General features: G+C 59.8%; 4 protein-coding genes across 4 annotated transcripts; 2 read left to right on the top strand and 2 right to left on the bottom strand.

The window, feature by feature from the left end:
* Positions 1 to 1,130: 1,130 nt before the first annotated feature.
* Positions 1,131 to 2,540, top strand: LOC134516584 (progonadoliberin-2). Its single transcript, XM_063336923.1, has 3 exons — positions 1,131 to 1,268; positions 2,169 to 2,252; positions 2,369 to 2,540. Exons 1-3 carry the CDS (start codon positions 1,131 to 1,133, stop codon positions 2,390 to 2,392), a joined length of 246 nt encoding a protein of 81 aa, XP_063192993.1. The 3' UTR covers positions 2,393 to 2,540.
* An 802-nt stretch (positions 2,541 to 3,342) lies between these two features.
* Positions 3,343 to 6,089, top strand: MRPS26 (mitochondrial ribosomal protein S26). Its single transcript, XM_063336921.1, has 4 exons — positions 3,343 to 3,669; positions 4,434 to 4,571; positions 5,318 to 5,441; positions 5,847 to 6,089. Exons 1-4 carry the CDS (start codon positions 3,377 to 3,379, stop codon positions 5,976 to 5,978), a joined length of 687 nt encoding a protein of 228 aa, XP_063192991.1. The 5' UTR covers positions 3,343 to 3,376; the 3' UTR covers positions 5,979 to 6,089.
* Positions 6,090 to 6,439: 350 nt separating this feature from the next.
* LOC134516583 (neurophysin 1-like) lies at positions 6,440 to 8,203 on the bottom strand. The gene is made up of 3 exons (XM_063336922.1): positions 8,071 to 8,203; positions 7,678 to 7,885; positions 6,440 to 7,166 (listed from the first exon to the last, which is right to left on the bottom strand). Exons 1-3 carry the CDS (start codon positions 8,188 to 8,190, stop codon positions 7,117 to 7,119), a joined length of 378 nt encoding a protein of 125 aa, XP_063192992.1. The 5' UTR covers positions 8,191 to 8,203; the 3' UTR covers positions 6,440 to 7,116.
* Positions 8,204 to 10,227: 2,024 nt separating this feature from the next.
* LOC134516340 (vasotocin-neurophysin VT) lies at positions 10,228 to 12,571 on the bottom strand. Its single transcript, XM_063336427.1, has 3 exons — positions 12,347 to 12,571; positions 11,598 to 11,799; positions 10,228 to 10,935 (listed from the first exon to the last, which is right to left on the bottom strand). Exons 1-3 carry the CDS (start codon positions 12,533 to 12,535, stop codon positions 10,763 to 10,765), a joined length of 564 nt encoding a protein of 187 aa, XP_063192497.1. The 5' UTR covers positions 12,536 to 12,571; the 3' UTR covers positions 10,228 to 10,762.
* Positions 12,572 to 18,396: the final 5,825 nt, after the last annotated feature.

The raw sequence follows: 18,396 nt of genomic DNA, 5'->3' as shown, positions 1-18,396 counted from the left end.
CCCTGAGCCAGAGGCTTTGGGCTGCCTGGCCGTTGCCAGCACCTGGCCCTGACGTGGGGGTGATGAAGCTGAAATTGGGGGAGAACGGGTGAAATTGGGGACGGTGCTGGGTGGGGAAACTGAGGCACCAAGGGTTTGCTCCCCCCCACCCCCTTCACCAGGAGCGTCCCCGGGGGCTGCAAAGCGGCTCCTGGATGTGTTGGTCACAGGGCTGGGGACCATCTGAGCCAGAGCAGGGTCAGCGGGGCAGACCCCCCCAAAAAAAGAGGTGTCAGGGTGTTGTCCTGCAGTGCCAAGGGGATTTGTGGGGGGAAGGAGGCGGCAGGCGCTGACACGAGGAGGCCGACGCCATCGGCGAGGTCACGGTCCCCCGTGGGAGCAGCAGCGGGGCCGACGTCACTGTCGCCCAGCCCTACAAATAGCGGTGCCCAGCCTGGCCGGCCACAGCACCAGGCAGCCACCGCCACCACCGACGTCCACCCAGCCAGGTGAGGCTGCCCCAGCGGCGGGGGGTGGGTGGGTGGGTGCTGGCGGCACATGTGGACCCTGGGGTGGTGGTCCTGCTCGCCCCGAATCAGACTCTAACAGCACCCCAAGGTGTGCGTCCTTGCTGGACCCGAACCCCAGCAGCACCCCGGGGTGCTCATCCCCTCCAGCATCTCCATCCTCAAACCCACCCCAAAGAGCACCCATGGGTCCTCATCCCCTCCAACATCCAAGCCCCAAACCCACCCCATGCAGCACCCCAGGGTGCTCATCCCCTCCAGCATCTCCATCCCAAACCCACCCCAAAAAGCACCCATGGGTGCTCATCCCCTCCAGCATCTCCATCCTCAAACCCACCCCAAAGAGCACCCATGGGTCCTCATCCCCTCCAACATCCAAGCCCCAAACCCACCTCATGCAGCACCCCAGGGTGCTCATCCCCTCCAGCATCTCCATCCCCAAAACCACCCCAAATGGGACCCTGTGGCGCCCATCTTCATTGCACCCAAGCCACCCCAGGCAGCAGCCATGGGTGCCCATCCCTCCAGCACCTCCAGCCAGCCCCCAGCAGCCCCCCCCGGGGCACCCACTGGGGTGGGTGCCGGTGGGACAGAGACCCCTCTGCCCCCGCAGCCCCCCCGGCCATGGCACCCCGCGTGTCCCTGCTGCTGCTGGCGCTGCTGCTGCTGGCCGCCGCCGTGCCCCGCTGCCCCGGCCAGCACTGGTCCCATGGCTGGTACCCGGGGGGCAAGCGGGACCTCGCCCCGCCCCCGGCCCTGCAGGTAGGGACCCGCGCCCCCCCGGTGATGACACCCCCCACCCCCGGGGTGTTACCCCCCCTGGGGTTCCCCCACCCCCAGGGTGATGCCCTTCTGCCCCAGGGTTTGTACCCCCCCTGGGGTCACACACGCCCCGGATTCTTGTACCCGCCCCCCCCCCAGGGTAAAAGCCTCCTGCTCCCGGGGTTATTTCCCCCCCGCCCCGGCATTATCCCCCTCCCCGGTTTATCCCCCTCCCTGGATTATCCCCTCGTCCCCCAGGTTATCCCTCCTCGTGGTTATCTCCCCCACCGAGTTACCCCCCTCCCACCCCCACCGATATTATACTCTCCCCCCCGCCCCGCATTATCCCCTCCCGGTGGTCATCTCCCCCCGACGAATTACCGCCCCCGGATTTATATCCCTTCCGATTTCCGCCCCCCCCGCCCCCCCCCGGGTTACCCTTTCCCAGATTATCCTCCCCGATTTATCCCCCGCCCCCAGTTTATCGGCCCCCCACCCCACCCCGGTACTGCTCTTCTCCACCGAGATCACCCCCCTCGAAGTTACACGCCCCCACAGATCGTCACCCCCCTGCGCTCATCTCCCTCACGATTTACTCCCCCTCCTCGGATTATCCCCCCCCCCCCAGATTATACACACACCGGTTATGCTTCCCCAAATTATCCTCCCTCGATTAGCCCTCCCCTTGGAATATCCCCCCCCCGACATCATCTCCCCCCCAAAATTACCCCCCCGGATGTATTCCCCCCTCCGGGTTACCCTCTCCAAATTATCCTCCCTGGATTATCTCCTCCCGGATTAACCCCCTCCGCCCCGAGTTTATATCCCCCCCAGCCTCCCCGTCCCCGGGGGTTGTCCCCCGCCGGTCCCGTCCCCCCCACGGCGGCCGCTCTCCCGCAGGTCCCGTCCCGGCTCTGGCGCTGCAGCCCGCCCCCGTGCCCCCCCCGGCAGCCGCCGGCCCCGCGGCGGGAGGAGCCGCTGCTGGTGAGCGGGGACGAGGGGGGGAACACGGGTGGGGGGACCACCGCGGGGGTGGGGGCCGGTACCGGCCCCGGCCTCCACCGGCCCCGGCCCCACCGACCCCGCTGCCGCTCCCGCAGGGGGCTGCGCTGCGCCGCCGCTGAGCGGCACCCACCGACCCCAGGCGGGAGCGGGACCCACCGAGCCCACCCGTGACACACCGAGCCCCCCCACGACCCACTGGCGGGTCCCCGCGGGCAATAAAGGGGCTCGGGGGGGACCTTGTCCTGAGTGGTGGCGGCTGCCGGGGGCGTCCCGCCTGGAGGGTGTCCCGCGTGGGGGTGTGCTGGGGGGGGGGGCGGAGATGCAAGTGTGTGTGGGGGGCTGTGTGCCGCGGGGAGCTGTGTCTCGTGGGGGGGATGGGGGAGTCCGATGGGGGGGATGTGTCTCCTAGGGGGCTAAGTCCCGTGGGGGATGCCGTGTCCCGTGGGGGCGGGGGATGTCCCCTGCAGGGTGCCGTGTCCCGTGTGTGGGGGGGTGCCGTGTCCCGCAAGGCTGTGTCCCGTGCGGGGGGGTGGTGTCCCGTGGGAGGCTGTGCCTCGGGTGGGGAGGGGCTTGTGCCACGGGGGGCTGTGTTTTATGGGGGGCTCTGTCCCGAGAACGGGCCGGGGGGAGCGGGGGGAGCGTGTTTCCCGTGGGGGGCTTGTGTCTCGTTGGGCTTTGTCCTGTGGGGCCGTTTCCAGGGGGTGCCGTGTCCCACGGGTGTCTGTGTCCCGTGGGTGGCTGTATCCTGCGGGGGGTGCCGTGTCCCCCGCGGAGCTGCCGTGTCCCGGTGGGGTGTCTCTGTCCCGTGGGGCGCCGTGTCCTATGGGCGTCCGTGTCCCGTGGCGTGTCTGTGTCCCCGGGGGGCGGGTGCCGTGTCCCGTGGGTGGTGCCGTGTCTCGCGGGTGTCTGTGTCCCACAGGGTGGCTGCTGTATCCCGTGGGGCGCTGTGTCCCGTGGGGCGCCGTGTATCACGGGGGGGGTGCCATGTCCCGGGGAGTGCCGTGTCCCGCACTACATTTCCCGTCAGCCCCCGCTGCGCGCTCCCTTCCTCACGGTGCCTCGCGGGCGGTTCCGGTACGTCACGTCCGGTCCGGCGGGCCGCCATGCTGCCGGCGCTGAGGCGCTGCCGCCTGGGGCCGGCCCTGGCGGCCGCGCTGGGCCCTGCCGCCCGCCCGGGACCCGGCTCCGGCCCCGGCCCCGGCCCCGGCCCCGGTAGCGGCCCCTTCCCCGCCTGGGGGCCGCGGCTGGTCCCGGCGCGGGGCCGTAAGACGCGGCACGACCCTCCCGCCAAATCCAAGGCGTCGCGGGTGAAGGTGCCGCCGCCCGTCGACCCTGAGGAACTGCTGGTGGTCACCGAGCGGTACCGGCAGCACCGGCTGGTCCTCGGCGCCCTCCGGTACCCGCCCGGGGGATGGAGGGGAGGGCAGAGGCTGTGGAGGGGGGAGTCGGGAGGCCGGGCCTTGGGGCCGTAGGGCTGCTGTGAGCCAGGGGCCTGGGTATAGGGCTGTGGGGCTGCTGTGGGGTAGAGGAGAGTTGGAGGGCTGTCTGTGGCTTTGGGTATGGGACTGCTGTGGGGCAGGGGGCTGGGTATAGGTCTGTGGGACTGCGGTGGGGCAGGGGGCTGGGTATAGGTCTGTGGGGCTGCTGTGGGGCAGGGGAGGGTTCGGGAGCTGGCTGTGGCTCTGGTTATAGGGCAGGAGGCTGGGTATAGGGCTGTGGAGCTGCTGTGGGGTAGGGGAGGGTTGGGGGGCTGTCTTTGGCTCTGGGTATGAGACTGCTGTGGGGCAGGGGGCAGGCTGTGGGGCAGGAGAGGTCTGGCTTGTGGCCATTTGGGGCTGCTGTGGTGCAGAGGTGGGTTGCGGGGCTGGCTGTGCATTTGTGGTGCTGCTGTGGGATGGCTTGCTGTGGTGCAGGTGGCTGGTTATGGGGCTGTGGGGCAGGGGAGGGCTGAGGGGTCTGGGGCTGCTTTGGAGCAGGGACAGCTAGACTCCAGTTACTGTGGGGTACAGCAGAGCCAGGGTGGTGGGGCTGGGATAGCTGTGGGGCAGGGGAAAGTCGGGACGGTGGGGCTGGCTCTGCTATGGGGTAGGCTTGGGAGAACCCCCCCATGGCACCCAGGCCCTGGTAAGCAAGCAGCTCAGTGGCCTCCCCTCCCGGCAGGGCCGAGTTCAGGGCCGAGGTGCTGCAGAAGAAGCGGGAGGCACTGCTGTCTGGGGAGGACTCGGCGGAGCTGATGGAGGAGCACCGGCGCCTGATGGCCTGGAATGAGGCGGAGAATGCCCGGCAGCGGGCACGCAGGTCAGCCTGGCCCCATGTGAAGCTAGGGGCCCACTTCCCTTCCTGGCTTTGACTTTTGCTCGTACAGAACTAAATTCAGCACCTGGGTCGGTCAGAGTCATGTTCTATTTTTCACAAAGACACTTGACCTAAATTTTGACCTTTTAAAAATAAATCTGCATACAGAGCAGTCGTGTTTCCAGGGCCTCTTGCTGCTGAGGGGTACGTTACCGAGCTCTGGACAGCCTCCTGCTCTCCTGCAGAGGTGCGTGTCATTCTCCACATTCCCTCCTGCACTGCTCCCAGGGAGCCATCCTCTGGTCAGGCACAGGAACTGTGTTGATGCTTCCAAGAAAATCAGCATCTGCTGAATCTCAAAATCTGGAGAAGGTTAATGGGAAAAGCCCATCTGCCCCGTCCCTGCTGCTGTCCCTTGGCCCGTCACAAAGCACTCAAGCTTCCCCATCCAGTTACTGCTAGAAGAATCACGTGCTCTGACTTAGAGCTCCTGAACGGAGCCAGACCCTGCTAGGTCTCAGATCAGCGTCACGCATGTCCATGCCAGTCACTTCGAAAGCTTTTGCGTTAACGTTTTGCATTGATTTTTCTCTCACAGAAGGAGGGGAATTCTCCTCCCTCCCTGCACTGGGGACAGCACAAGCTCTCTTTGCATCCTGAGGGATTATTGTGTCTCAGAAAAGTGCCACTCCACAGGGCGTGAGGATTCACCAAAACTTTGTTGGTTTGTTTTCCTTTCCATATGGCAGAGAGGAAAGAATTAGGAAAGAAGAGGAAGAACGGAAGAGGCAGAAGTTACAGGCTGCAGAGAACAGGGCCCGGATAATGGAGGCTTTCCTGAAGGAAAAGGAGAAGGAGGTTCTCCAGCTGCAGGTGAGAGCAGCTGGTGCCTGCTGGGGAGAATGCTGCCAGCGGTCCCTGTGAAGGGTTTGACAGCAGCCCGTGGGAGCAATGTGGAAGCTGTAGGCTTATTTTCTGGAGATTTTTTGTTGGTAGCTGGGAACGGAAGTGTTGGCACCTTCCAGGAGGAGTGTTGACAGTGTGTGAATGGGAAGGAGGTTGAGTGAGAGCTCTGAAAACAGGGTGGAATAATCCTGAGCGGGAGAATAAAGGTTTCCTCCTTCTGGACTCGGCTCCTGCTGAGATCCTGGCAATGCTGGTGACATCTCAGGATCTGTCGGAGATCCACGAGCTCTGCAGGCACCAGCAGCTTGTGTGCTGCCCGTAGTGACTCGTCCGCTAATGTGCGTTAAGAGCCAGTACTTGTCCTTCATACAGGAGGAAGCCAAAACGTTCATCACCCCCGAGAACCTGGACGCGCGGATTGAGGAGTGCCTGGACAACCCTCGCAACTACAACTTTGCCATCGACAAGGATGGACGGATCGTCAAACGGACGGTGTTGTCTTAGCGGCCCCGGCCCAGGACAGGGGGTGCTAACCTGGCCTCTGTACAGAGGCTCCACTTACGAGCCCGTTTCTTCCTTTTAATGTATAAATCGACCACAGAATTGTTGACAAAAGCCTGCGGGTCTGGCTGTGGTTCTTCTGAAGGGTTAACGCCTGCAAGGGGGAGGGGGAGGGAGAAACTTGGGCTTTCGACAAGCAGCAGAGGCACCAGTAGTCTGTCTTAGCCCTGCGAGGCAGCACAGAAGCTGCCTGAGAAGCTGCTGGTGTTCGTATTCCTGTCACTGACTCTCTGCGAATCCACCTCCCACGTGTTTGGATCCCTCCTGCTTTCACACAAAGCATGTAGGGGGGAAGAGCGGGAACGGTCCCGAGGCGGGTCCTGGCTCTGAGCCTCCCCATTGTAGCCCCGGCACGGTTTGTATGTCGACCCGTTTAGATGCTTTTGAAAGAAAACAAAGTTGGAATCGCTTCGTAGGAAACACTGACCTCTCACTCTTTGCTGATAGGGGAAAGAATTAATTGTCTTTCTGGTTTCTGCTGTGGTGTAAGGACCTGCTGATCCTTTAAACCCTCCTTTGCACTCTGTTGGTGTGGCTAAATGAGAAATCTGTGCAGAGGATGGCTAAATGATACTGACTTCTATGTGTGTCCCCCCGCCCCCCCACCTTCAGCCTTATGGTACTCATCGCCTGGGGCTTACGTTGTAGATAATACTGTAATTACTCTGGGTCCTCTTTGGCGGTTCTGGCTTAGTGTGGTCGTTTTTGGGCTGCCTGACACCAGCCTGGAGTTTGCTGTGCTTCAGCCAGAGCCCAGGCAGGCTTGACCGCAGGTCCCTCTGCCCTCCCTCACTCAGATAAAACACCAGCTGCAGGAATCAGCCCTAAATCCTTGCTTTTTATCTACGCTTTCCTAAAAATGGCTTTTTCTCTCCAGACAGCCCTCCCAAGTGTACCTAAACCAGGCAAGAACATGAAAAACAGAGACTTTTTTTTTTTTTTCTGTACAAGTTTTATTTCTAATTAAGATCATTCACTGAAATCTGAGTCACAGACCTTGGCTCATCTGTTCTTGGCTTGATTCGGGGCTGGTACGGCTTGATAGATAAGGAATCCTGCAGGTTCTTCTCTCCGGGGTGGTCTATGCAATCAACATTTCTTGGTCGCAGGATGAATCAAGCACGCAGCCCTCTGCGCGGGGAGAGAAAGGGGAGAGCACTGTGTAAACCCAGCCCTCAGAGACCCCCCCCTGGTGCTGATTTCTAATAACCTCGAGCAAGATCATGTTCACTTCGTGCCCTGTAGCTCCCCAGGATTTGTAGCAGGATCTCTGGTAGCATCTAACTTAGGGAGCAGGCAGGGATTTTTGGAAAACCATAACGAAAGCAGGAGGGGGCATGGGCTGCTGTGCACCGGAGGGCTCCTGCTGCTTGCGCAGCCTCCTGAGTGTGGTTGCTGTCTGCTTTCCCCCTTCCCCGAAACCTCATGGTCTGTTATCACCTTCCCTGGCGTCGGGATCAAGTCTGTGCTGAGTGGGGTGGCCCTGGCTGTTGGGGAGATGGATGGACAGATGGACAGGACAAAGGCGATCCTTTGGGTGACATCCCCTCTCCCACTTATTATCTCTGGTGCGTGAGCGCCCCCCCCCACCCCCGTCATGATGAGGGTCCCAGAAGGGAGGTGGACCCGGCTCTGCCCTCACCGCTGCTGCAGCAGATTCCGGGGGTGGCACAGCTGCCTCCGCTGCCGCCGCAGGGCTTGTGTCCCGACTCGCAGGGCGTTGGCAAGAAGTTTTCCTCCTGGCACCGCAGGGTTTCGGAGGTGCCGATGTAACAACCCAGCTCTTCTCCGCAGCAGATGTTGGGACCGAAGCAGCGGCCGCCCTTGTTCCTGGGACCACAGGGCATGCACTGGTCGGGGAAAGGGGAGAAGAAAGGTGGAGGGAGAGTTAAAAGCATCTGGGGTCAGGCTGAGCATTTCCCTGGTCTTTTCCTCCCTCCTGCCGGCATCTCCGCAGGAGCCCTCGGGAGGCTTGGGGAAGGTAGGGAGAAGGAAAGGAGGGGGTTAGGAGGTCTCCCAGCCCGCCAGGACTTACCTTCCTGATCTCCATGTCCAGGACGGCACGTTTGCCCCCAATGGGGCAGTTCTGGATGTAGCAAGCAGAGGAGAGAGCCAGGAGCCCCAGGAGGCAGAGGGCGAGCGCCTTGCAGGGCATGGCTGTGGGGTCGGGAAGCTTTTTGGCTTCTCGTCCCAACGAGCGGTGGTGTATATATAGTGCCGACTCCTACTTACAGATGCTGGCACCGGCGTCACCCGTTTCCCTTAAAAACCACAAGGCATTGCTTTCCACACCGGAGGGCTCTGCTAATAGCCGGAGGTCGAGGACGTGAGGTCAAGGCCAAGGTGTTGGTTTTCTCCTTGGTGATGACTCCGACCGCGGTGGGGGAAACGTGCGGAGGCTGCGGATGCTGTTTGGGGCTTGGGTCCCTTCCCTGCCAACCCCTTAGGGCTGCTGAGCTTGTCACTCTGTGTCCTGTTCGGGACCCCTATGGCATGGGTTGGGTAGGGATGAAGGAAGGCATCTCCGTAGCCTGGTGGGATGCATTCACCCGAGTGGGGCGAGAGGGACATTGTTCTTCCCTTGGCTTCAAATCCCTTCTGGTGGGGGGGAAACCAAACCCGTATCTTCCTCTGGGATCATGTGTGGGATCTGGGGTGGGAAATGTGGTGGTGGTCCTTTCTGCCTGTCCCTGCCTGGCCCTTGGGGGATGCTCAATGCTGGGCTTGTCCCGCTCTGGGATGGTGGTGACACCAAGCCTGTCCCTGCCTGCTGTCATCTAACAGCACCGAGGCAGCCTGAAAACACCAAACCTCATCGGCAAAGGCCCGAAAACCCAAATTTCCCCATTGTTTCTGCCCTGGAGCTGCACATGGGGCTTGAAAGTGATGGCCTGGACCACGTCATCAGCAGGTGAAGGATCCGCAAGAGAAACAGCAGGGAGGATGGGGCCGAAGGCTGATGCAATCACACAGAGTCCTGCTAACCCTAACCCCTCGCCTTCGTTACTGCAATTAAGAGCATCCCGCCTTGAATAAATTCCTCTGCTGCGGACAAATCTTACATCTATCAAGACCATTAACTTGGTCCCTCCCTGCGCCTGCTTAATTGGGAATTAGGCAGCCTGGAGCCTGGGAGCCATGACCTCCTCTCATCCCCTCTGGCTTGCTTTGAAATCTGCCACTTAGTGTGGCCATGGTGGCCGGTGGCGGGGGCAGCCAGGTCCTTGTCACCTGCCTGGGGTCAGGCAGCTGATGAATCCTGCTCCCTGGGGACAAGCTGGGCACTGGGGTCCATGTTAACGGGTTGGAAATGGGGCTCAGCAGCTGCGTGTAGCATCCCAGAGGCTCAGCCCCGGCTGCCGTCCCGCTGCAGCGTGGGGTGGAGGGGAAAATCACTGTCCTGGAGCCCCTGCAGCTGGTTTGGGGGTGTCCGGACCCCCGTGGGCAGGGTTGGGATGCGACTTGGGTGGAGAAGTGTGGGGAAAAAAAATCCCGATTATCAGCTCCTGGTGCTTTTGGAGACCTTGACGCCCCGATGCCAAGGCTTCCGTCAGCCTGGAGCATCATCCCGGCTTAGCGATGCACCCCCCTTGCTGCAGGAGATGTTGGGGTTCACATCCAGGGACAGGCTGACTGCCAGGGCTGGGCTTCAACAGCCCAATTTCTTTATCCCACAGTTTAGGGTCACCCATCTGTGCTTTCCCAATGATTTTGGGGTGATTTCAGGTCCCCCACCTCCCCGGGGCTGGGATAAGATGCTCGTCGCATGGACTGGGCGCTGGGTTAATCCTGCACCCCCTTGAGGTGCGGGGAGCTGACGTGGGCAGGATGGGGCCCACCGGCGCAGAGGAGCTCCACCTCCCAGGAGGTGCCACCTCCCTCGGGGACATTATAAAGGATGAGCTGTCCCCCGCGCTGTGGCCAGATCCCAGCCCCGAGAGAGCCCGGAGCAGGGACCCTGCCAGGGTAAGACACCTGGGAGGGGGTAGGAGGGTTGGGGTAACGGTATCCCAAATTTGGGGGGTGTGCGTGTGGAATAAACAGGGGGCTGATCCTGCTCATCGGTGTCTGGTGGGGATGGTGGGGAAAGATAAGACCAGCTGGGAGGTTGTATGAAGCTGGGAACCCAAAGCTTTCCAGTCTTGTGGTTTTTTTGGGGGTGGTTTTCCTTACTTTTAATCATTTTTAGTAGATGTGGCTTGAAGCGCCAGCCGTGCCAGTTCCTGAATGTAACGGGGCCCCGAATCTGCCTCGAAGAGGGCTCTTGGCTAAGAGGTAACGTGACGGTGGCACCTCCCGGGGTGTGGTGCTCCAAACTGCAGGGGCTGGGGGGGCTGGGAGGCTCAGCGCCCATGGGTGCTGCTGGGGCTCCCGGGGTGGGACCCCATGGCCGGATCCCAAAGGCCAGCTCTGCCTGGGCTTCTTTCCCTTAGTGCTGCCAGCACGGGGCCAAATCCTGCACCCAGCCCAGCAGAACCACTGCGGGTTGGAGCCAAACCGCACAGGGATTCTGGGGGGAGGTGTGGGGATGAAGATCCAACAACCTCCAAACCCCCTCACCCCACCATCTCCGAGCCCCGGACGGGTTCCCTGGAGCCCCCCATAACCCGTCCCCAGCACCCCGGACGAAGCCACCACAGTGCACGAGGACTTTTATTGGGTCTCGTATTTACAAGGCTGGGGTTGGGGGGGTCGGTGGCGGTGCGGGGGACACCCGGCGCCCCGACTCAGAGGAGGGGATGCTTGCCCTGCTGCTGCTGCTGCTGCCGGTTTGCCAAGTGCATCAGCTTGAGGAGCAGATCTCCAGCCGAGCCGTCCAGCACCGTCAGGTTCTTCTCTGCCGCCTCCTGAGCCCCGTCGCTGCCCTCGTCCAGGCAGCTGGTGTCCATCGCACAGGTTTCTTCAAGAGGAAGCAAAACGTCGTGATGGTACGGGTTATTTAGGACCACAAGTGTTTTATCTTCAGGTGGGGAAGGGGTTGGTGGCATCTAGGGGTTCCTGCACAGCTCCAACTTTGTCCCTCCTGTTTACCAGGGAGTGGGGCTGGCTGGGATTTTTCTGGCACATCGGGGAGGCTGCGTGTGCCTGGCTGGGAAATATCTCATGGCGGTGGCTCGGGAAGGAGCTCTGAGCCCAGTCCTTACCATAGAATCATGGAATGGTTTGGGTTGGAAAGGACCTTTAAAGGTCATCTAGTCCAACCCCCTGCAATGAACAGGGACAACTTCAACTAGATCAAAGCGCCACCCAACCTGACCTGGAATGTTTCCAGGGATGGGGCATCTACCACCTCGCTGGGCAACCTACTCCCATGTTTCACCATCCCCATCGTAAAAAATTTCTCCCTTTTATCTAGGCTGAATCTGACTATCCCAAAATTATCCCAAAATGGGGACAACACTGCTGCTGCTCTCTGCCTCAGTTTCCCCTTTGGAAGGTGAGGTCTAACTGCAGGATTGACCCATGCCATTGCCATTGCCAGCCACTACCGTGGTCCCAAGACACCCCAAACTCTCCTCTCTGGACCCCCATCCCTCTGACCCCCATCACCGCCCCTATTACCGGTGGTGCAGCAGATGCCGGGTGCGGCGCAGCGGCCGCTGGAGCCGCAGGGCTGCCCGCCGGCCTGGCAGGGCGAAGGCAGGTAGTCTTCCTCGGCGCAGCGCCGCGTCTCGGCCGTGCCCAGGTAACAGCCCATCTCGGTGCCGCAGCAGATGCCGGGGCCGAAGCAGTTGCCTCTGTTCCCGGGGCCGCAGGGCATGCACTGGGGGAAGGAGCTGCTTGAGTCTCCCCGGACCCCCCAGAAAAGGAGGGGTACACCCTGCTTGCACCTCCTTGTATTCAAAAGCAGCCCCCCTCCTGCTCCGTCAGCCCTCGGGGTGCCGTGCTGGCATGGGGTGACCCATCTTGTCCCTGCCACCAGCAGCGCGGCCTCGTGCTGCAGCGATGGCCCCGCTCTGGGTGCTCCCTGCTGCCCCCCGTGTCCTCCCCATCTCTGCTCCATGGGGGTGCCCTGTCCCCGCATGGGGCTGCTCAGCTGTGGCCCAGCCCAGTCCCCTCTTTGAGGTAACAACAGCATTTCGGGGCGGGGGGGGTGTGGTGGTCACCCATTCCTCTGCCACTGCCCCACCATGTGCCCTTGGGCATGTCCCCCAGCCTCCCCCAAAAACAGCGTGCTCCGTGCTGCTCAGGGGAGCGTAGCACGGCCAAGGGTGCCCACGGGTGACGGGGAGCCTCTGCACCCCACGGAGCTGCGTCGTACCCCCCAGAGCCCCATCCCGTCCCCCCCAAGCCCCCATCCCACCCTGTACCTGTCGGAGGGCTGTGTCGGCCAGGGCCCGCTTGCCGCCCCGGGGACAGTTCTGGATGTAGCAGGCGGAAGACAAGGCGAGGAGGCAGAGGAAGGAGAGGGGCAGCGAAGGCTCTGCCATGGCGGAGGGTGCTCGCAGCTGTGCCACGCGTGCTAGGGGAAGCCGGCCGCCCTGCCGCTCGCTCTGCATCTGGCCCCGTGCTGCGCCAGCCGCTATTTATGCTGCTGTCACCCCTTCCCAGAGGGGAGGAGGAGGAGGAGGAGGAGGAGGAAGAAGAAGGCTGGGTTGTTTTTTTTGTTGTGAGGTTTTTTTTTTCCTGTCTTTTTTTTTTTTTTTTTTTTTTTTTCTCCCCCAAATCGCATCCAAGCAAATCTGTAATTCGAGGTGATTCAGTGTAGGAGAACAAGCGGCAGCTCTCAGGGCTGGTGAATTCCGCCCCACACACTGAGCCGTGGCTGCTCGGAGGGGCACAGGCCAACCCAGGGATGGCCGGGTCCTGGGGAGGGGTGATGGATGGGGGGGAGCGTGGGTTTGGGGAGGAATGTGGGTTTGGGAAGAGATGCTCATTCATAAGATGAGGTTTCAGAGAAGGCTGGTTTGGAGGATGCTGCTTTGGGGAGGGATGCAGGTTTGTGAGGGATGCTGGTCTGGGGAGGGGAGCTGGTTTGGGAGGGATTGTTGGTTTAGAAGACACTGGTCTGGGTGGGATGCCAGTTTGGGGAGGGAATGCTCATTCAGAAGACGCTGGTTCAGAGAGGGTTGTTTGTTTGGAAAGGCACTGGTCCGGGAGGGATCCTGGTCTGGAGGCAGCTGGTTTGGGGAGAGGTGCTGCTTTGGGAGGGGTACGGGGTTTGTGAGGGATGCTGGTTTCAGCGTGACGCTGGTCTGTGCGAGTGACGCTGGTTTGTGGAGGGAAGCTCATTCAGAAGATGCTGGTTTGGGGAGGGACGCTGCTTCGGAGGATGCTGGTTTGGGGAGGGATGCCAGCTTGGGAGGGGTGCTGGTTTGAATGGTGCTGGTGTGGGAGGGATGCTGGGATGCTGGAGGGGGCGCAATGGGGTCAGGGCTGGGGAAGGGCACTGGGGTGCACAAAGACGCACCTAAAGCAAGGGGCTCAGCTGCAGCGCTGGACCACTCAGCAGCGGGGTGTGGAGCAGGACCCTGCCACTACCCTGGCCCAAAGGCATCTGTCGTCGCCACCCACCGCTCACCCGCCTCTTCCACCTCTTTTTCTCCAAGAAACAAGAAGGCAGAGAAACCACCGGCAGAGGGAGAGATGAAAAGAAAAAAAACACGTATCTTTGGAGTTGGCATTGACCCTCCTGTTGGCATGCAGTGTGTCCCACCTTCTCTGAGACCCAGCACGCTCATGTCACTGTTGGGAACGCCGGTACGGGGCAAACGGCAGCAAAAAGCCCTCCCCGCACCATCCAGCCATGAATATTCCTGCCAGCCCCAGATGCCCTTTCCAGGAATGCCGAGGCAATGTGAAATTAATATGTAGAGGGCAATCAGGTGCTTAACGAGCATCTGGAGCCCACCCCTCCCCAGAATGCTGGGGCTGGCTCAGGGCATCTGGGGGGGGCTCGTTTGGGGGTGCTGGAAGGGATGGGGGTGGGCAATGGGGGGGGTGTGTGCCACTAGCTGTGGTCGAGCCTCTGGGCTGATTTTCTACCCTTCAGCCCGTCCTGCACTCATCTTCATCAAAGACGGGGAATCGAGGCAGAGAACCATAAAAATGAGCCCGGGGTTTACATGGGGTGGCCGGAGCGTGGCTTTTCCCCACCCTCATTAGCATCCTTCATTTTCTCACCTTCATTAGCATCCCTTTTCTGCCAGACCAGCGACCCACCCTGGCTCAGCCCTGGTTGGAGCGGGAGGGATGGTGGTACCCTGGGTGGTGAAGGGGCTGCTGCTCTGCTGAAGCATCCCTTGGGGGAGCCGTGGTCCCGCTGAAATCCACCCTGGCAAAATCAAAATCCTTTTAAAAGCAAAGTGAGCGCTGTGCTGGGCTTCAGAGGCACCACGCAGGGATGCTGGAGGGGGGGATGAAACCAAGAGCATCGCTTCGCCGCCCAGAGGAAACTGAGGCACACAGGGGTAAGGGGCAGCATCTATTTGGAGGTGTTGCTTGCCGTGCTGGGGGTCCCAGCCCGCCCCCGCCTCCTGCCTGTGATTTTGGAAGGATGCATCAACCTGGTGGGGTGGTGGTCCTGGGTTTTGGGGGACTCCTGGCCTTTTTGATGGGTAAAATGAGGGTGATTCCCCCCCTCCAAGAGAGGCGAAGGTAACTGCAGCGCCTAACTCAGGTCTCCCTGGGAGAGTTCCCAAATTTGCCCACCACCAGAGACGCTGAATCACCCACGTGGGGCAGCGGTGGGCAGCTTTAATGACCAATATTAGCACCGGCCACATTTCCCCATCCAAACCCGTCCCTTCACAGCGGGAGCCGAAACCCACTTGCGTTGTTGGACCGAGGAGGATGCAAAAGCCCTCGGCTGGGAAAACTTTTCTTTAAAAGAAACCTAAATGTCAGCGCTAAATTGGGTGTTACATGCTCATGCTTCGTCTCTTCATTACTGTATCGTAAAATTACATTAGCCGGGAATGATCTGCATTCAAATGACTCTGTGTCTGGAATGATAACGCGGGAATATGAGATTAAAATGTAATTATGCTCTTTAAAGTCAAAGAAGGTTAATAAAATGTTTTTCCAAGTTGCAGAGGCTCCGCAGCCGCAACGCAGAATCACTTACAGGAATCAAGGGGAGGATGAGGTGGGAAGGAGGAGATGGGGAGGCAAAAAAATGTGTAGAAAACCCAAAAGGGGGTTTGGGGGATGAAAATATTGGGGTCACCTGGGGTGAGTCATGGGGGAAGTGATCGCAGGATGATGGGGTTTCATGGGACTGGGCAGATCCAGCTGGGAGCATCTTTGCTGGGCATCCAGTAATGCCCACTGGTACCCGGCCGCGGCCCTGGGGTGATGCTGGGCCCCCAACCCGCATCCAGCTCCTGCTTGATGCTTTGGGGCTACCCAAATCCATGCCCCAGATCCCCCAAAATCAGCCACGAGGGGCGCTTCTCCGCATCCCTGGCACCAGATTTGCTCTGCCACGTCCCTGCTCTTCCCCAGGCTCTTCCCGGGGCCCCAGAGGAGCCCCCTTCGTCAGCGCTGATCTCCTAACGACATGCGAGGCAGGCAATGTGGGCGCCGCAGCATTAATCAGCGGCGTTAGCTGCCTGCTATCTATAACCCAGCTCGCCTCGGCTTGCGAAGGAAAGCCCCAAAGGCCTGACACGGGGTGGGGAGTGGGCAGCATCCTCGAATCCACCCCCCAGCCCTCCTGCTCAGCCGAAATACGGCCCCAGCTCTCCCTAGACACCAGCAAAGGGGCTGGGGGCTGCCGGAGAGGCTCAGCCGCGGAGCTCCGCTGCTTGTGCCCTGATTTTTACATCAGGGAATAACCTGGATGGTGGGAAACGGGGTGTCCAGCAGCAACCCACAACGTCTCCGCGCTCTTTCGCACATAAAACACCCTCTGGCTACACCCACAGCTTTAAAGCATCGTTGCTGCACAGAAATTAAGATTTTTCCAATCCTTGAGTGATCACACCCTTGCACATGGTCAGGGCAAACCACAAGACTATTCCCCCCATCCTTCATTAACGGCGGGAGCTTTGTCACCTTTGAAACCTCCACAGTGTTTCCTAAGAGCCTCCAGGGGCAGGAGAGAGGATGGAGGTGGTGGTGCTCTGCCGCAGCCCATGCGTCCCTGCTGCCCAACACAGAGGTCAGAGCAATAAAGTTTAATCGGAATAAATAAGAGGACACCAGGTACCGCGTGGAAAACTGGATTTTCACCAGATTGTGCATTTTTCTGCCTTTGCCTGTGGCTGGAGGGGGATGCAGCTCGCAGCAGAGAGGAGAAACTTCATTTAAACACGTTGCTCCTGCAGTGGCGATAGCGAGCAGGTCAGGCTGGCAAAGGAGCACTCCCATCTCCTGTCTGGGTGAACTAATGTTCCTCAAATGGGCCTGTCTTCATGGCATTTAGTGGTGACTGCTTCTCCCCCGGCCTGTCACAAGCCTTTCAGCCGGTCGCCGTGAACTTGTGGATGATGAGGGTTAATGGCTGGAGGCTGATGGGGGTGGTGGTGGGGGATCCTGCACCTTCTGTCTGAGCACAGCACCTTCTTTTTTTGTGTCATGGCTAAAGATGCTTCTCTGCTTCCATGACAAGATGGACAACAGCTTTGATGCTCATTTAAAGAAGGCAGAGCAGCTGACGTCAAGATTTGCCTGGGTGCTGCCTTTATCACTCGCCTGTCCAGATCCAGCCCGCTGGGATGCAGACGTTGCGTCGGGAGGTCACTGACCAACAAGGGCTGGATTTGTCCTCCTAAAAGCGCTTGAAGGAGAGCGTTAGAGGAAATTGCTCAGGCCTTCAATCAAAGGCTGTTCCCCACCTCCTGAAGAGAAGACAGGCTCGGTGCCGGGAAATAAATTTGCCCGTGGCATCTGCCCATTCTGCGTGGGAGCTCAAGGGGAATTGCTGTGTGTCCTGGCCGAAGACCCCACGGGAAGTCCTGGCTACGTGTCACCCACCACCAAGCCCATCTCCTTGGGGTGCAGAGAAGGTCTCTGCTGCCCACTGTGGTTTCAGAGCCCCGCTCGTTTCGAGGGGAGCGATCAGGAGGACTCGTGTCTGGGGGAACATGATCCCTCCCAAAGCCATGAGAGGTGGGCGCAGAGAGAAATTCATCCCTTCTCCCTCCCTGAGTCAGCAAGATGGGTTGCAGGGGTCGAAACTTGCTGCCAAAGGGTCCTACAGGGTTAACAAGAAGGAGAAACAGGGTGGATGATGGGTCTGAGAAACCTCATATAACACGGAGAGGAACTCTCCTCCGAGCAGGTGTTGGACCAGATGCCCCCTGCCATCCCTTCCAACCTCTGCTCCGACAGGCTCAGTGCTCGCTCCCTGTCCCTCCCCAGAGAACAAAAGGAACCTCGAGAGAGAACTTGCCTTCAACCCCAGCGAGACGGCTCCCAGCCCCAGTTGCTGCCCACCCGCGGGATATCACTAGAAGCTTTTGGGCAGGAGAGATGCTTGTCTGAGCCGGTGGCTTTGGGTTTTGCTGGAGGCAGCCAGGCTTGGTTAGTGCCGGGGAAGAAGGAGATGGCTGTGGGGATGGGGAGCTCCTGTGGCAGCGATGGCTCCCCGGAGATATGGGGCGGAGGAGGTGCGAGAGCTGAATCACGCCAGGATGGTTCACCGCAAACGTGACACCACCACAGAATTAAGAGGATTTTTTTTGCTGCCTCTGCGTTGTGGGACTTTTAGGAATGTTTTTGCCTGTTTTCTAACAGTTCATTATTTAAGGATGGGGGACTTCCTATTTTTGCTACAAATGGAGATGGATTATAAGCTCCCACTGATGCAGACAAAGAGCAGGATCAGTTCAGTGCTGATACAAAGCTGGGTTTCAGCTGCTTGATGAGCGGGCTATTTCCCGAGACCACAAACATTACGGGTTGCTCAGCAAGCAGGTGCCTTTTAAGAGAGAATAAAGGTATTACATGCAAAGGTGAGTTGAGTCAGCTGGAGGCTCATTATCCCAGAAAACTGGCGCAGAACATCAGTGAGGAACGTCTGCTCTGAGGAGAGAAATTACCAATTAAGTGACAACAGCAGGGGGTTACACAGGTGACAAAACCCTCTGCTGTCACCTTACCCTCAACACATCCAGGATACGCTGGAGACAGAACGTATCTGAATCATTTTCCTTCTGGCTTTTTTCTGAACAGCTCTTTGAAGACCAGACCTCCTCGGGTTTAGGTATCTGAGTCTCAACCCTGTGACGGTCCAGGCAGCCGCTGTGACAACTCCCCTAAAACCCACGGGTCTGCAGGTCCTTTGTGTCGACCGACTTAGCTTTTTCCAGCCCATTTATTCAGCGCTCTGCAAAGAGATTCACTCCACGAAATCATTAAGACACACAATGAGACCAATTACGAGTCAGAAAGAGAACCTGACTTTAAACATAAT

This window comes from Chroicocephalus ridibundus, chromosome 5 (assembly GCF_963924245.1).
Source record: "Chroicocephalus ridibundus chromosome 5, bChrRid1.1, whole genome shotgun sequence".
Classification (NCBI taxonomy): domain Eukaryota; kingdom Metazoa; phylum Chordata; class Aves; order Charadriiformes; family Laridae; genus Chroicocephalus; species Chroicocephalus ridibundus.
This window is presented reverse-complemented; position numbering and strand designations above follow the sequence as displayed.

Excerpts from the sequence above, each read along its gene's own strand:
- LOC134516340 (XM_063336427.1), bottom strand. The coding sequence starts at position 12,535 with ATGCAGAGCGAGCGGCAGGGCGGCCGGCTTCCCCTAGCACGCGTGGCA. Across the intron at positions 11,800-12,346 it reads CCGACACAGCCCTCCGACAG|TGCATGCCCTGCGGCCCCGG; the intron begins GTACAGGGTGGG and ends TCCTTCCCCCAG. Across the intron at positions 10,936-11,597 it reads CGGCATCTGCTGCACCACCG|AAACCTGTGCGATGGACACC; the intron begins GTAATAGGGGCG and ends TTCCTCTTGAAG.
- LOC134516584 (XM_063336923.1), top strand. The coding sequence starts at position 1,131 with ATGGCACCCCGCGTGTCCCTGCTGCTGCTGGCGCTGCTGCTGCTGGCC. Across the intron at positions 1,269-2,168 it reads CCCCGCCCCCGGCCCTGCAG|GTCCCGTCCCGGCTCTGGCG; the intron begins GTAGGGACCCGC and ends GCTCTCCCGCAG. Across the intron at positions 2,253-2,368 it reads GGCGGGAGGAGCCGCTGCTG|GGGGCTGCGCTGCGCCGCCG; the intron begins GTGAGCGGGGAC and ends CCGCTCCCGCAG.
- LOC134516583 (XM_063336922.1), bottom strand. The coding sequence starts at position 8,190 with ATGCCCTGCAAGGCGCTCGCCCTCTGCCTCCTGGGGCTCCTGGCTCTC. Across the intron at positions 7,886-8,070 it reads TGGACATGGAGATCAGGAAG|TGCATGCCCTGTGGTCCCAG; the intron begins GTAAGTCCTGGC and ends TTCCCCGACCAG. Across the intron at positions 7,167-7,677 it reads CGGAATCTGCTGCAGCAGCG|AGGGCTGCGTGCTTGATTCA; the intron begins GTGAGGGCAGAG and ends CTCCCCGCGCAG.
- MRPS26 (XM_063336921.1), top strand. The coding sequence starts at position 3,377 with ATGCTGCCGGCGCTGAGGCGCTGCCGCCTGGGGCCGGCCCTGGCGGCC. Across the intron at positions 3,670-4,433 it reads CTGGTCCTCGGCGCCCTCCG|GGCCGAGTTCAGGGCCGAGG; the intron begins GTACCCGCCCGG and ends CCCTCCCGGCAG. Across the intron at positions 4,572-5,317 it reads GCCCGGCAGCGGGCACGCAG|AGAGGAAAGAATTAGGAAAG; the intron begins GTCAGCCTGGCC and ends TCCATATGGCAG.